General features: G+C 32.4%; 1 protein-coding gene and 1 non-coding gene across 3 annotated transcripts in view; both read left to right on the top strand.

Moving 5' to 3' along the window:
- The window catches only part of Mtrex (Mtr4 exosome RNA helicase), a 100,041-nt gene that overhangs the window by 32,028 nt on the left and 50,779 nt on the right, over positions 1-17,234 (top strand). For both annotated transcript variants that reach the window (XM_015497298.2, XM_048800036.1), the window contains 5 exons: positions 596-675; positions 2,046-2,156; positions 3,885-3,986; positions 7,119-7,244; positions 11,176-11,326. In XM_015497298.2, coding sequence (XP_015352784.1) covers positions 596-675; positions 2,046-2,156; positions 3,885-3,986; positions 7,119-7,244; positions 11,176-11,326 — 570 coding nt within the window. The remainder of the gene's footprint in view (positions 1-595; positions 676-2,045; positions 2,157-3,884; positions 3,987-7,118; positions 7,245-11,175; positions 11,327-17,234) is intronic.
- On the top strand, positions 13,678-13,780 carry LOC125615778. Its single transcript, XR_007346372.1, has one exon. It is a non-coding gene; the product is annotated as a U6 spliceosomal RNA (small nuclear RNA).

Raw genomic sequence — 17,234 nt, 5'->3', positions numbered from 1 at the left:
CCCCTGTCTCTCTCAGTCTCTCTCTCTCTCTAAAACGACAGATGGTAACTACACAGCTTCCTAATGCCAATATTTTTTGAGTGAATTGCTCTGCTTAGAAGTGTTTTCTCTAAAATACCGGTGCCAAAAATGATAAAAGTTTCAAGATTATATGTTGATTAATTTAACAAATATGTATTGAGTAATTATTTGATAGTACAAGAGGACAGTCCAGTGATTAAGAGCATGGGCTTTGGTATCATTATTCTAACAGTTAATAGCAGTGTTGGTTATATACACTAAACCTCACTTAATAAAAGGTGGGTAATAATAAAAGGTGGGTAATAATAGTTGTTGTGTCCTATATTGTTAGAAATAGGTGTTACTTGTAAAGCACTTAGTGTAGTTATTTGTTACTATTTTTATTTGCTTTTTTCATGAATTTAGTTTTCTAGATACATTTTGAGAGACAGTAAATTTTATTAATTATGTGGTGATTTTTATCTGCTTCTTAAGCACTGATTCTTTACTTTTACTCTGTAGACTCCTATTGTAATGTGTGAAGTTTGGTATCAGACTCATTTTAATATTTATGTGCCCTTGAATTTTCTCTTAGACGAAGAAAAGAAGATGGTTGAAGAAGTATTTAGTAATGCAATTGACTGCTTGTCTGATGAAGATAAAAAACTCCCTCAGGTAAGTTTTAAAAATTACTAAGTATAGATGTTAATAAATGGCTTATATTAGCTTTTGTTACAGTGTAGCACTGCTTGTACTTTGCAGCCTTGTATACTGAAATGATACGTTAATTTGTATTTTAAAGTGCTGAAAAGGTAACTGGAGAAAAGATTTGGGAGCTTTTCACCAAAAAAAAAAGAAAAAAAAACACATGATCTGAATATTACTGCTTTTGTTGCCACATTATGAAATTTTTAGTGCTAGTACTATTTCTTAATTCATAAGAATACCAAATACAACAAAACAAGAGAGTACCTAATCAAAATTATGTTTAGTGAGGAAATTAACACTACTGTAATCATGTTTTTCTTTTGAACGTTGAAATTGCATGAGAATTCTAAAATATGCTGATACTTAGGTGCCACTCCCAGAGATTCTGATTTGATGGCTCTGGTTTCTATACTGTTACTAGATTTCTTTCAAAAACTCCCTATGTGATTCAACTGTATATCCAAAACTGAAAACTACTACTTTAGATCAACATAGTACATGAAACTTTTGTTATATGAAGACAAATATTTGGAGTAATACTCTGCTGTACAAATGAATGCTTGATTTGTAAGGGATTTATTTAAGACTTACAATAGCATGTTTGTTGACCTTTAAAATGGTATTTATAAATCTGTTTTGTAATTTTTCTTCTCAACTGAATTATTAGTATAAAAGGAATGAGCCATATCTTTATACAAAACTTTGTTATCTTAACATACTTCTAATAGTAGGTATTTGATGTTGTTTTATAGATGTTAATGATTATGTGTTTATTTTTAAATGAAGTTCATATTTATGTTAAGTCTGGTCATAGTTATTTTTCTTGCTTATGAATGACCAGTTACATTTTAGGTTTGTTTGTTTATTTTTTAAGATACAGAGTTTCACCCTGTTGCCCAGACAGCTCTGAATTCTAGATTAATCCTTCTACATCAGCTTCTATAGTAGCTTGAACTATAGGCACATACCAACATGCTGGTCTGTTAATTTATTTTGCACAGATAAACTCTATTCTCTTAGCTCAGGATTATTTTGGAGGAGATGAAATGATCCTGAAAAATTTGAGGCATCAAAGGATTTGTGAAATTTATTCGCACATACTTATTATGTCATAGATAAAGGAAGGCCAGAGTTTGTTTATATTTTAAGTTAAATAATCTGGCAATATGGGGTTTGGGTTTTGCTTTTATTCTGATAAGATTTCATGAAAAGGTTTTTATCCTGAAAACATTTTATGCTTTCTTTAAACAAAACATTCTTTTTAATTACCCATTTTTCTTAATATTTAGTTTAACATTTTAAAATGTCCTATCATAAATGTTATTCGAAAATCACAGGTTGAACATGTACTTCCTCTTTTGAAGCGAGGGATTGGTATTCACCATGGTGGTTTACTTCCTATTTTGAAAGAAACTATAGAAATTCTCTTTTCTGAAGGATTGATAAAGGTATGGTTTTATTTTTATTTGTAATGCCACTGAATTGTGTCCTATAGACAGTTTGAAGATTACAGTTAACATTGTTTGTGAGCAGTTTTATTTTGTTTCTTCTGTGTGGGGGATTGAACCCAGGTCCTCACACATGGCTAACCAAGCACTCTATCACTGAGCTATCCTCACAACCTCTCTCGGCAATGTTTTGATTTTTGTGTTTATTCTTAAAGAATAAATTTTGGCATGCAGATTAAAAAAGAAATCATGTTTCCTTAAAGTAAGAAATAGTATCACTATTGAATACCTTTTGGAGAAGGTGCTGTCTACTTATTAGACATGGAGTTGATTTAATAAGTGAACTTCTTCCTACTGATTAAGAGGACTCATTTAAAGAAGACAAGAACTGCTTGTTAAAGTTAGGAAAGAGAGGACTGGGGTTGTAGCTCAGCAGTAGAGCACTCGCCTCACACATGCAAGACTCTGGGTTCGATCCTCAGCACCACTAAAAATAATTAAGTGAAATAAAAGTATTAAAAAAAAGAATTAGGAAAGAGAGTTATAGAATGTTTTGATTGAACCCATGGAGAGTCTAATTTGATTTTCTAAAAAAATTACATTGATGCTTGAACCCAGAGGGTTACAGTTTCACATTGGAAACATGAGCTTCTATATGACTCACCAATTATTTTATATTTAAAAATCATTAAAATTTTAAAAAGGATGGAGCTTTATTGGAGAATTTTAAAGCCTTACATAGAATTTTTTTAAGAAATAATTTTTCATCCTGAAGAATGTATTTGAGGTATCAGGGTATCAGGGATTGAACTCAGGGACACTCAACCACTGAGTCACATCCCCAGCCCTATTTTGTATTTTATTTAGCGACAGAGTCTCACTGAGTTGCTTAGTGCCTCATTATTACTAAGGCTGGCTTTGAATTCACGAATTCAGAGACGATCCTCCTGTCTCTCCCTCCCAAGCTGCTAGAATTACAGGTTTGAGTTACTTTAATAAAGATTTGGTAATGTTTATACTGGGTCTTAATAAGTCCCTTTTTTCCCTTCTAGATTATAAATTTGTGAAGTTTTACTTTTAAAGGATTTTTTTTTAAAAAGTATGAATGATAGTTGTTTGTTGTAAAATTCAAGTAATTATAAATAAAATTAAAAGTGAAAGAGATGCATTCCTTTCATTTCCCACAAATACCTTCATTCCTTTTAGCCAATGAATATTAAAGTATTATCTTTCCTATTGAGGAAAATTTGGTGTCTTAGTGACATGTACATATATCTTTTTATGCTTCAACTATTTTTGTTGGTTCAATCTTAGTTGTGATCCTAAAGACTGAGTCTGACCTCCCCTGAGATCACAGTGTTGAAGTGATTTCCAGATCTCTTGTATTATTAGTGAAGAAGCCAGGAAATTTTGCAATATGTGTTTAGAAAAACATTGTACAGTTTGAAGCTTTTTTAGACAAGTTGAGAGAATTCTCGTTAACGCCACTAGAATTTAGAATAGGCTGTTTTCCTTGAACTAAAAAATTTGGGGATACAAGGGACATCAAATAATATCTAATACTTTTGTATGCAAAATATTACAATACATTTGCAAATAGCATCTTCTCTGTTATTTTTGTAGGATCTCATTAAATAATTAAAAATTATTGATAGTTTTTTACTCCTGAAAATTGTAAGACTGATTTTTATCTTAAAATACATGTTTAATTATATATTATTTGTTTAGGCCTTATTTGCCACAGAGACTTTTGCTATGGGAATTAACATGCCAGCTAGAACTGTTTTATTTACAAATGCCCGTAAATTTGATGGGAAGGATTTCCGATGGGTGAGTAAAGTAATTCATATATTGAAATAACTTTGATTTTTGTTTTACCTAAAATGACTTTGCTTTGGAGATTTTTCAGTCCCAAATACTTAAGAAATTGTACCTGAGCTTATATGGTGGAGATTCCTTAATTTGAAAAAACTTCAAAATAATAAAACACTAATGACCAACATGATGCTCAAAAAATTTTGGCTTTTGGAGCAGTTCAGAGTTTTGTATTAGGGTTGCTAAACTGATAAAGTCTATACATGTTCCAAAATCCAAATTCCAAACATTTCTGATATGGGATATAGAAATCTGTACAAATTACAGATTTGAAATCTAAAAATTAATCAAGAGTAAACCATGGATCCCTTATCTATCCAGTGACTCCCAGAAGCTCCTTTGGATGAAGGAGTTTGGTGATGGGAGATAAGTCTATGAGTTATTTTTTAATTCTTTTAAACATTTTAAATCTAGAATGTTCATTTCTTAAAAGTTTAAGGTATGTAAAACACCCCTATTACAATGGCTCTTTGCAGCTCACTGTTTTCCCCTTCAAGTATAAAATAGAAGTTCTAATGGGTTTACATACATATTTTGTAAACACAGAACAAAAGAGAGTTGGGAGCATGGGTGAAACAGTGAACGGGGTAAATAGTAAATCTTAAATCCAGAGAAAAATACCCCATTCATCAAGCAGTTACCAAGATTAGATACTGGGATGCTAATGTAAAATCAAGAACTAAAAAACCCCAACTTTAAAGAGAATAGTACCACATGAAAGTTAACAGACATGCAACATGTCTATAATCTTATATCTAAATATTATAGATGCTCTGAGAAGCATTTCTAGAAGGATAATATTGTAAGAAGGGAAGTCAGTTGTATGACTCATTAGAGTCAGGGGAGACTTCATAGAGAAGGTAGTTCTTTACTATCACCAGGTGCGTCTTTATCAGGAAGGCAGTGAAGCATTGGTAAGAGTGAAAAGCAGTGATAAACGAAAATTTTCTACATTGAGTATTCAGTATGAGCCAAAGACTCATTTAGTATAACATTTGGGGAGAATTATGAGTAGTCCTTTAGTTAACCTTTTATCTTTGAAATTTATCATTGATTCTTAATATAATTTCTCCGTGGTTCTTTTCAGCTTTAGAGACGTTTCAGGCAGTAATTACTAATTATCAAAACCCTGACATGTACCCATGGTAGAAGTGTAATAACAACAGTGTTTTTTTTTATTTGTTTTGTTTCAAAATGTATTAGATACTATAAAATAAAGAGAAATTTAAGCATAGTGGGCAATGTCAATTCTCTAGACATTTTTTACGTACCCTTCTAAAATGTTTTTAACTTACTTTTTTAAATTGAAAGGGGTAATTTATGTAGAATATGATTTTTAATTATAAAGAGCTATCTTTCGTGTTTTGTATTTTAAATTAATGTAATTTTTGTTTTCCATAGTCTGTCAGCTTAAAATTAAGAGAATTCTATGTGTAAAATTGATGCTATAAGAAAATACATACTAAGTCTTTTGTAACTTGATCCTTGGCATTCATTGTCCTTTTGTGGGAAATGTTATAGTTTGGATACGAGGTGTCCCCCAAAAGCTCACGTGTGAGACAATGTAAGAAGACTTTGGGGCTGTGAAAGTCTTAACCTAATCAGTGAATCACTGATGGTATTAACTGAGTGGTGGCTGGAGGAAGTGATTAATTGGGGGCATGGCCATGGGGTATATATTTTCTGTCTGGAGAGTGGAGTTTTTCTTTTTCTGCTTCCTGATCAAAATGTGAGCTATTTATTTCCCTCTGCCACACTCTTCTGCCATGATGTTCTGCCTCACCTAGAGCCCCATGAAATGGACCAGTCTTCTATGGACGAGGACCTCTGAAACCATGAGCTCTCAAATAAACTTTTCCTCCCCTAAAATTGTTCTAGTCGGGTCCTTTAGTCACAGCAGGGAAATAGCTGACTAAAACAGTAATACAGGATCTCAGGATAAGGGTAAGTAAGGAGCTGAATTTAACAAAGCAGCCTCTTCTTCATGATTCAAGATCATAATTTCCTAATTATGATTTTAAAATTATCATTGATGCCCTTTGATCCTGCTGAGATTTTTATTGAATTTTAAAAAAAAATGTTTTGATGCTTATAAGAGTTGCTATTTTTGTTGTTTGTATAGTACTTCCCTTGTTCTAAGATGACTGATCTATTCTTGTTTGATATTATAAGTAGTATGCCTTCTTATAAGCATAGTGTTTCTTCACTCTTTTTGAGGTTTTTTTTTTTAATGGAATTCAGACTTATACATGTACTTATACAAATAACTATTCCCAGTGTTCATGTGGTTCAGTGCTGCTTTGAAAGGTTGCATATGAAAGATTCCTAACGTTTCTCCACTTGTTTATCCTCAGTGGCAGATGAATTGTACCAAATCCCAAGCATACATATGAAGAATTGTGCCTTTTTTAATTATAGTTTTAATTTTATCTTAATCTTACTTCAGATTTAGAAAATTAATTATGGTCAAGTCACTATATTTGGTTGAGTTTGGTTCATTGTTTGCTTTCTCAGATTTCTCTGTTTTTCAGACTATTAGACTGAAAGTTGTTTTTTTTTTTTTTTTTTTTAAATACCAGTGAATAAGCCAGTATTTCCTGGTAGCTGTGGTGTATTTGAAAACATGAATCAGCAGTTACTGGCTTAGAGCTAAAATTTAGTTTTGTAACATTATTCTCAGGCTGGGGATGTGGCTCAAGCGGTAGCGCGCTCACCTGGCATGCGTACGGCCCGGGTTCAATCCTCAGCACCACATACAAAGAAAGATGTTGTGCCCGCCGAAAACTAAAAAATAAATTTTAAAAAATTCTCTCTCACTCCTTCTCTCTCTCTCTCTCTCTCTCTCTCTCTCTCTCTCTCTCTGTGACGTGTGTCTCACACTGTCTTTAAAAAAAAAACATTATTCTCAAGTGTTTTGCATTTGGGAACTTCTACTTAAATTTTTCTATAAGTTCTTGTTGTTTAAAATCGTGTTTTCTTCCTTGGAATGTAGAAATTTTATTTGTAAAATTTAAAATAAAAATTCAAGAACATGGGGGGAAAAAAAAGGAGTTTCTCCTAAACTCTATTTTAATTGTGTTCATTCAGATTTCCTCTGGTGAATACATTCAGATGTCTGGTCGTGCTGGAAGGAGAGGAATGGATGATAGAGGAATAGTAATTCTTATGGTAGATGAAAAGATGAGCCCAACAATTGGAAAACAACTACTTAAGGTAACTGAGTTAAGGTTCCATGCTTTTACAAGAATTGTAGAAATATACTTCAGGAGCAACTTCACAATTAGTTGTGTCGGTTCAAGTACCTTTCTAAAAGTAGATGATTTTCATTGAACTATTTAAATTTAGGTAGGTAGAAGAAAATAACCACTCAAGATACTGATATCTTGCATTGTACTTCAGCTAAAAGATGAAGAGCCGCTTATACAATGGAGGTGGCTGGGAAGATGCCCAAAGAGGGCAGAAATGTTTATTTCAACCTCTAGATTTAGGATACCTCTATTTGCTTCCTCCACTGTACAAGTTGCAGTTTACCTATCTGATAGGAAGTGGGACACATAATATTGATGTTTTGGACAGTCATCTTCCTCAATCTTTTCAAGCCCAAATGCTTTAATAAATTCATCTAGCAAATATACTTTTACAGTTCACTTTGTTAATTATAAATATCTTAATCATAAATTTGTATTTTAAGCTTTATTGAAAATTAGCTTTTTATTTTGTTTGCTTAGTTTTTGAATTTTGGATGGTTGAGGAATTTTCCAGAAGTTTAACTGCTTGCTTTCCTTCTTTATTTAGTAAGAAGTCCTTAGAGAAAACATAATAAGATAGGAAACATAAAATGAACTAAACACATAACATTAATTGCTAGCCAATTAGCTCCTCAAATGAAGCTGTAAAACATTTTAAGTTACACCTATGTCTATATGTATCAAATAGATTTCTGTTTAACTTCTAAAACTTGGGAAGAATTTACATTGGGTAGTTATTACATACATATATCAAGGGAAAATTAGATAAAGATGTCATGTATATTTTTCTTTGTTTTTATAAAAGTAAAGACAAAGCATGACTGTACATATTCATAATGGTCATATGGTATCATGTTTTCAGTTTCAAACATCAACACTTGAAAGCCTTTTCACAAGGATTCATATAACTTTAATTCTTCATGGAAGGAAAATTACACAAGACCAAAAATTTGTATTATTATTCTCTTTGACAAGTGGCAGATGTAACAAGTACTGTTTTTCTTTCCTTGTATTATATGTATGAAAAGAACAGAATCAGGTTGCCAGATTGTAGGAGGTAATATTTTTAGGATAGCATCTGGTTCTTTAAGTACAGTTTCATTCCATTCACTTGACATTTCTGGATTTGTTGCTCTGTAAGTGTAAAGATCTGTTGTCTTTCATTTAATTCTTAGAACATTTTCAGCAACCCAAGAAAGAAACCCTCTACTTCTTAATAGTCACTCTCCTTCACTACTAAGATCTGGCTTCTTAAGTTCTAGACAGCTACTAATCTTTCTGTTTCAATAGATTAGCTTATACTGAACATTTCAGATGAACAGGCTCATATAAAATGTGGCCTCCTGTATCTGTCTTTGTTTGCTTAATGTAATGTTTTCAGGTTTCATCTTGTGTCATGTGTCAGTACTTCATTTCTATTTTATCAGTTAATATTCCATTGTATGGGTATACTACACTGTGTGTGTGTGTGTGTGTGTGTGTGTGTATGTACATTGCTTGATTGATTTCGGTACCAAGAGGGAATTTATATAGTCATATATTACTGCTGAATAGAGAAGTGATCCCAATATTACAATGAAATTATAGTTAAGAAGATTCTTTTAACAGAATCTTAGATTCATCATACTAAATAAATTGAAATTGAAACTAGAACAGTTAAGATGGTAGTGTAATTTAGGTATGATTTGATGAACCACTGAACTGAAATGGTAGCAATGGTAAGAAAGCAAAAACTAATCTGAAATGTATTGAGGAAATAATCTGTAATGATTAATTAAAAGGAAGGGGGGAAAAAACAGAAGAAAGAACTCCTAAATTATAACTTAAGTGAGAAACTCATTTTCCTTTAATCTATGAGAGAAATAAGTTGGTTAGATAGGGAAAAAACAAGAGAGATTTTATTTTAAATAGTATAACTATCTTGTTTTTCATTCAAACTGGAATACTGTAAGATAAAAGGAAGGGGCTATTAGTAATTATACCAGTTCAATAGGGAAAGGTGGGACTACCTTGGGCTTACTTGGATACAGTGTCAGAATCTATGCTGAATTTCTGGTGACTGAAAATTCAATTGTGTGTCTTGTATAGCAGTTAAAAATACAGAAGCATGGACTGTGGTTGTAGTTCAGTGGTAGAGCACTTGCCTTGCACATGTGAGGCACTGGGTTTGATCCTCAGCACCACATAAAAATAAATAAATTAATTAAAGATATTGTGTCCATGTACAACTAAAAAATTTTTCATAAAATACAGAAGCAGGGCTAGGGTTGTGGCTCATCGGTAGAGTACTTACCTAGCACATGCAAGGCCCTGGGTTCGATCCTCAACACCACATAAAAATAAATAAATAAAATAAAGGTATTGTGTCTTAATACAACTAAAATAAATATTTTTAAAAAATACAGAAGTAGAGCTTGGGGTTAGAAATAAACATTTGGCATATTGAAACCCCAGATTTCTTAGAGGAGGTAATACAGAAGATAAAAATAACAGAAAATTAAAACTGAGCCTGTTTGCAGAATTAAAAAATAGCTGAAGTTGTCTAGTTCCTCTTTTCTAAGAGTCTGTTATTTATGCTAAATTTGCCCCTCTTTTGGGCCTTATTGTTAAGGTAAGTGAATAAATTTCCGAATTTTATGGCTCTTGAGGTTTTCAGAGTTAAATACCTTCATTTGATATTCTGGTAAAAGATCTACTTCTTTTTCTCATAAAAGCTGTCTACATACATTTAAAAGTCTGAATTCTAAATGGTGGGTCTGTAGTTCTCAACTTAAGATACCCTGAATAATAGAATTTGCATATTTTACTACACCATTTAGAAATATTTAGCATACTTAGTAAAATTTCTAAATATTTCAGCATATTCCCTCAATGATTTAGTCATTCTTTTATATAATTATATACTTTCATACTTATGAGGTATTAGCATTTAAAAACATACTTCCGAAGAAAACATTGCTAAAAAAAAAAAAAAAAGTTTAGATGTAAAGGTAATATTTTGGATATAAACCTTATTGTAAGTTAAGGTCACACTATTTTAAAATTCCACAATAAAATTTATTGTATTTTACAGTGAAATATACTATCTATTCCTTAGTCTCGCCCTTCTTTGGTAACAGCCACAATTAGGAGGACAAAAAGGAATTATTGAAATATACATAAAGAATGGTCTTTAAATTTAGCAGTTTGTCACAGGAATTTCAGGATACTTTTATTGGACTGGGGACGGAGGTAAGTGGTTAGAACATTTGCTTCACACATGGAAAGCCCTAAGTTCTCCAGCACCATCAAAAATAAATAAATAAAAATTTGAAAATGCATTTTTATCTGAGTATCATACCAATATAATTTTAGTGTGCTGTGTCAATATACATTAACTCATGCTTCACTAACAGATGTAAATTTAGGAACTTAAGACTTGTTTCTCTTACCTGCTATGTATTCATTGCTGGTTGGTAGAGGAGATTGTACTTATCATTGTTAGATCTGATGATACCACAATAATCTGGTACACTATTAGTCACTGTGCCAGAGGGGAAATGATAGCTTTTCACACCAGCAAGTAAATATGCACCCAGGAAGTGAGTGACATGTCACTTTCCTCTCAATTTATTAGGGGGCCAGAAAAGCATAATCCTACCATGTGCTTGCAAAGCAGAAAACTAAACACATTTGGCATAGTGTTTTAATTACTATTGTCCTAGTGATTTCTTTTTTCCCCCTTCACTTTCCCAAACATCAACTATTTTATCACTTTACATTAGTCATCTAAGGGAAAGAACTAGTATAGTTCTGTAGTATCACATAACATAGATTAAATGATTAAGCATTATAACATTAAAATGCTTATAAGAATTTATTTAAAAACTTATGACATTGATGTTATTCTCCCTTAGGGCTCAGCTGATCCTCTAAATAGTGCTTTTCATTTGACTTACAACATGGTTTTAAACTTACTACGTGTAGAAGAAATTAATCCTGAGTATATGTTGGAAAAATCCTTCTACCAGTTTCAGCATTATAGAGCAATTCCAGGAGTAGTAGAAAGTAAGTATAAAATGACTGTAACAGAGAAAGTAAGTATAAAATTACTGTAATAACAAAATGACTGCATTGCTGACTGCATTTGGCCACTTTTTTTTTTTTTTTCTCTAGTAAGGCAAAGCTTGGTCTCTATATAAAAAAGACTACAGAACTAAATTCTGGTCTTTTTATAGAGAGGAACATTTGGCAATACAGTTTTTTCTAGTTGGTTCCACCATAGTACAATTTATTGGTTTAGATACAGATATATGTATCACATTATTCATGTTCTAGAATAATAGTACAACCAAAAGCTTGCATATTAAAATTTGATTTGTAAGAAACATGTATATATTAGTCTTAACCTTTTACTACTTCTCATTATGAGAGTGTCACAGCATAAGCTTATGAATGATTATTGAAATATAATGCTTTAATGTGGATTCATTTCACTGCCTTTAGAACTTCTAATTCCTGATATTAAGATAATGATTTTTAAAGTCCAAAACTAAATTTTCTATGGTAACTACATTCAAATTGTTCATTGATCTTTATAGAGGGTAGTGTGGCAGGTCATCATATAGTGCTGATTTAAAAGTAAATAAAGGTGGTACAGAATAGAGGACACAGAAACCAATCCACAAAACTACAACTATCTTATATTTGATAAAGGGGCTAAAAGCATGCAATGGAGGAAGGATAGCATCTTCAACAAATGGTGCTGGGAAAACTGGAAATCCATATGCAACAAAATGAAACTGAATCCCTTTCTCTCGCCATGCACAAAAGTGAATTCAAAATGGATCAAGGAGCTTGATATCAAATCAGAGACGCGCCGTCTGATAGAAGAAAAAGTTGGCTACGATCTACATTCGGTGGGGTCGGGCTCCAAATTCCTCAATAGGACACCCATAGCACAAAAGTTAATAACTAGAATCANTGGAGGATGGGAAAGGCAGCGGAGCACAACAGACACTAGGATGGCAATTTGTAAATCAATGGATGTGTAACTGATGTGATTCTGCAATCTGTGTATGGGGTGAAGGTGGGAGTTCATAACCCACTTGAATCAAAGTGTGGAATATGATATGTCAAGAAATTTGTAATGTTTTGAACAACCCACAATAAAAAATTAAAAAATAAAAAAAAAAAAAGAAAATAAAGTGACTACTAGGCTTGAAAATGGAAAAAAAAAAGTAAATAAAGGCAAAAGTTTAAGTTACTGGTTTACATAAATATTATAAAAATAGTTCACAGTTATTGCAAAAAAAGAAAAGTGCAGTAAACAGAAAAGCTAAATAATCTCACACAGGTGGCTGTACAACTACTGTTAACAGTTTGTATTTCTTCCATCCTTTCTCATGCCTGTGCTTTTCTTTTTTTATAAGGTAAATGCAGTTGAGCTTTTTTCATAATAGTTACTATTGTGCTTGTAATTTATATCATTACTTATTGTTTATATCATATGTTAAATATTTACCCTATGCCTAGCCTGTATTAAATGTTTTACATTTACTAGCTTGTTAATTGTAGCTTTTTAAAATTGAAGTTCGAGGGACTGGGGTTGTGGCTCAATGGTAGAGAGCTCACCTAGCATGCATGAGGCACTGGGTTCTATTCTCAGCACCACATAAAAATAAAATAAAGATATTGTGTCCACCTAAAACTTAAGAATAAATATTTTAAAAAGTCATAAAAAAATAAAATTGAAGTTTAAGTTCCTTTGAAAAAATGTGATTTTTTTGTTGTTGTTGGGTGTGGTGGTGCACACCTGTAATCCCAGCAGCTCAGGAGGCTGAGGCAGGAAGATCACAAGTTCAAAGCCAGCCTCAGCAAAAGCAAGGTACTAAGCAACTCAGTGAGGCCCTGTCTCTAAATAAAATACAAAATAGGGCTAGGGATGTAGCTCAGTGGTTGAGTGTCCCTGAATTGAATGCCCAGTACCCCATTCCCCCAAAAGAAAAATGTGATTTTTAAAATAAGTGCATAATATTTTATTTTGTGAATATACCATTATTTATTTAACAATGAGATTTCTTTCTGTCTCTAGTATGTAGGTCAGTTCTAATCTGTTTTTTTTTTAAAGTGGGGACTTACAACATGACTTACAATGTGGTTTTAACTTACTACGTGTAAGTAGAGACCCACTCACCCACTCTTTTTTTTTTTATTATTAATTTGTTGTTGTTGTCGTAGATGGACAGCATGCCTTTATTTTATTTGGTTTTTTCATCTGATGCTGAGGATTGAACCTAGCGCTTCACACGCCTCACCCACTCATTTTTATTGTCGCCAAATTAAATGAAGTATAATGTGCCCTAGAGGAATAGAAAAGGCTTAGGAGATCCAAGAAAGTTAAAGTCTATCTTGGTGGCTTGCTTCAACAGCACATACACAAAAATTGGAACGATACAGAGAAGATAAGCATGGCCCCTGGGCAAGGATGACATGCAAATTCGTGAAGCAGTTCATATTTTAAAAACAAAAATTTTCTCTCATTGTTTTTAACCTTTGCCTAGATGATAACCATAACTATTTCCCCTTAATACCTCTGGTGTTAGATAAAATCTTTTCAACATATAACCTGAAGGAGCTTTGGCATCATTTTACAGATTTAAAAATGGGTGTGGGTTAGAGCTAGAGAAATTAAGTCAGTGTCTTAAGTTATACATTTGATTTATGGCAGAATCAAGATTAGAATCTTGGACTCCTGCTACCAACCAATCTTTTTAAGAAGAGGACAAGAGTATCTCTAGTAACTCCCTTAACTGAAATAAAATAAGGATGACAAAAGAATAAAAAACTTGAGCTAGGTGGTTTTAAGACACCTTTAAATTTTCAGAAAGTTGTTGAATTTTTAAACCACATCTGTAAAATCAATGGCAAATATATAATTTCAGATGTTTATTATTTTCTTATAAAAATATATAATGCCATTTGTTGATAGCAAAGAGAAAGTATATTTTTAGTTTTAGAGAACTGTATTTTATTTTTATATGTTTTTTTTAGTTGTTGATAGACCTTTATTTTATTCATTATTTATACATGATGCTGAGAATCGAACCCAGTGCCTCACACATGTCAGGCAAGGGCACTACCGCTGAGCCACAATCCCAGCCCTAGAGAACTGTTTTTTTAAGGGAGCTGTAAGTCTCCTCCCACCAAGAATTATGTAATAATAAAATAAGATCAAGAAGATTTAAGTATACTTTGGATTTGAGTTTGAATCAAATTTAAGTACACTTTGGATTTGGGTTTGAAATCAGATTAGCATGAGAGAAGGAAATTCATGAATTTTAGCTCATATCATAGAAATTTCAGATATTTTCATTGAAACAGGTATATGGTTACAATAGTTTAAAAGAATTAAAGTCTTACTAGGCAGCACTAAGTTATGCAAAGTAGGATAATTACATTTATATGTACCCAGTGGTTAGACTGGTTTATAAACTGAATAACCAAGAGAAACAGAGATGCGTGTTGGTGTACTTACATTTGCTTCCCCCCACCCTTTCATGTAGTCCAACAGTCTATTTTTATACTTATTTTGCATTTCCATAGAAAATACCATAAGTACATTGGGATGTAGAGGGAAAACTTCACAAATATTTTCTTATTTATTTAAAGCCCTTCTATGACTCTAGCTGAGTTCACATTGTTCATTATGACTTTGACCAAGACTCTGTTACTTATTCTGTAAACTTAAAATATAACCCCTATTTCTCCATTCCCTATCCTCTATTTTCTCAGACCTCAGCTTTTGTTTTGTTTCATTTTGATGTAATTCCTGATGTTTACCCTTCCTAGTGTTGCTTGTATGCGTGCATATCTTCTTGCAGTATGCTCAGTCCCTACATATGTTTTTAAAGAAATGATGCCATTTTTCTAATACTTTGAAACCTGAAATGTAGACTATTATTTTTAAAGATACAGAATAAATCTTTATTTAGTAATACAGTGCTTTATTTATTGTTATACATCTTTTCATACAAGAGATACTTATAATTTGGTTTACTGAATTATAGTAAAACTAGGATTTCACTGTTATTTTATTGACTAAAAAATGCAAACCTAATTTAATCCTTTTGTTTAGCTTCATTAATTGATTATACCATGGCTAATAGTAGAGCTGTGGAATTAGACATGGGTTTGATTCAGTTCTACCTGAGCCTTAATTATTTGTTCTGTGATATTGGGATAATGCATCTCATGAGAATTAAATGAAATAATGTTACATGCTTAGTAAGTGCTTGTTGTAATTACTGAGAGTATTACTCTTGATCAGTAAAGCAATTTACACTTGAATCTGTTGAAAATTTTGCATAGTATTGGGAGTGGCAGTTTGTTTCTCTGTCACTCACAGGTCTTTTCTACGTATTTGGTTGCAAACTGTCTTAAGAGTTTATAGGTGTGTTTTAAATGTTACTTCCTAACATACTGGGGTTAAGTACTCATAGGATCTTCTACTTTTTACCCTTCATTGAAACCAGCTTCTTATGCTGATGTACTTTTACTCTCTGAATGTGATAGGAGATATATAGTTGCCCTACCCACCCACTCCTACCACCATCCACAGTTGAACATTGCTTATTCAGCCACCCATGATCAACTGTAGGTGAAAATACTAAATGGTCCAGAAATAAAATAATTCATAAGTTTTAAATTGCACTCCATTCTGAGTGCCATCATGAAATCTTGTACCATCTTACTCTGTCCGCCCTGGGACAAGAATCATCCTATCATCGTTGCTGTATATACTGTCCACTTATTAGTCACTTCATAGCTGTCTGAATTATCATATCTATTATTATTGTATCACAGAGCGTTGAAGAAATAGCACAAAGGTAGTGATGCTGTAAGTTCAGACATGCTAAAAAGAAGAAGGTCATAAATTACTTCCTTTCAGTATCATCTTACATTATCACAAAAAGAAGAATGTAGTACAGTAAGGTATTTTGAGATAGAGTCCACATTCACATGGCTTTTATTATAGTATATTGTTTATTCTATTTTATTATTATTCTTAATCTTGTACTGTGTTTGATTCATATATTAAACTTTATCATTGGTTTGTATGTTTAAGTTAAAACATGGGATTTGGTACTATCCATGGTTTCAGGCATCTACTGGGGTTCTTGTAACGTATACCTCATGGATAAGAGAGCACAACTTTTTTGTTCTTTCTTTAGCTTTTGAGAAGAGATTAGAGAAATTGAATTCTTTCAATTTGGAGAAAAATCAGGGCTTGCTTATACTTACTGACTTTCTGGGGTGGTATAAAACTGTAGTAAGTCTTAGATACAAAATAATGTGAGTTTTAAAAATATCTTTAAATATTTTATCTCATTAGTTAAATGATCTAATATAGAAGTGATTTGGAGTAGAGGAAGGTAGATAATAGGGAAGCATGCAAGCAGATAATTTATTATCTCCTTAAACTCTTTCTGTTAATGCTGTGTTCCAATGAGTGCTTCATAGTGTTACTTCGTAAATTTAGGTGGAAGAGCTGGATTATCATTTCATTGTGCAGTTTTTATTTTCATAACTTCTTAATGACTTTTATTTTCATAACTTCTTAATGACTTCTGTTTGTTATGTATCTTTTTGTAGGTTTTTAGTTTTTTTCTTTTTCTGATAATTTACTGCCGTATTATGTATTGTTATGGACAGCGTTCTAGCCTTTAATGAATTAAATACAATTCCTGTAAGCAGTGATGCAGTTCATTTAAAAGTAACCAGAGCTGGGTGTGCTGGTGCATCCCTATAATTGCAGCTATTGAGAAGGCTGAGGCAGGAAGATCACAAATTCCAGGCCAGCCTGAGCAACTTAGCAAGACCCTGCCTTAAAAATAAATAATAAAATTGCTAGGGATATAGTTTAATAGAGTGCCACTGAATTCAGTACCCCAGTATTGCACCCCCCCCCCCCCAA

The sequence above is a fragment of the Marmota marmota genome, unplaced genomic scaffold, assembly GCF_001458135.2.
Source record: "Marmota marmota marmota unplaced genomic scaffold, marMar, whole genome shotgun sequence".
Taxonomy (NCBI): Eukaryota; Metazoa; Chordata; class Mammalia; order Rodentia; family Sciuridae; genus Marmota; species Marmota marmota.
Note: the sequence above shows the minus strand (reverse complement) of the source record. Positions and strands in the feature narration are given on the sequence as shown.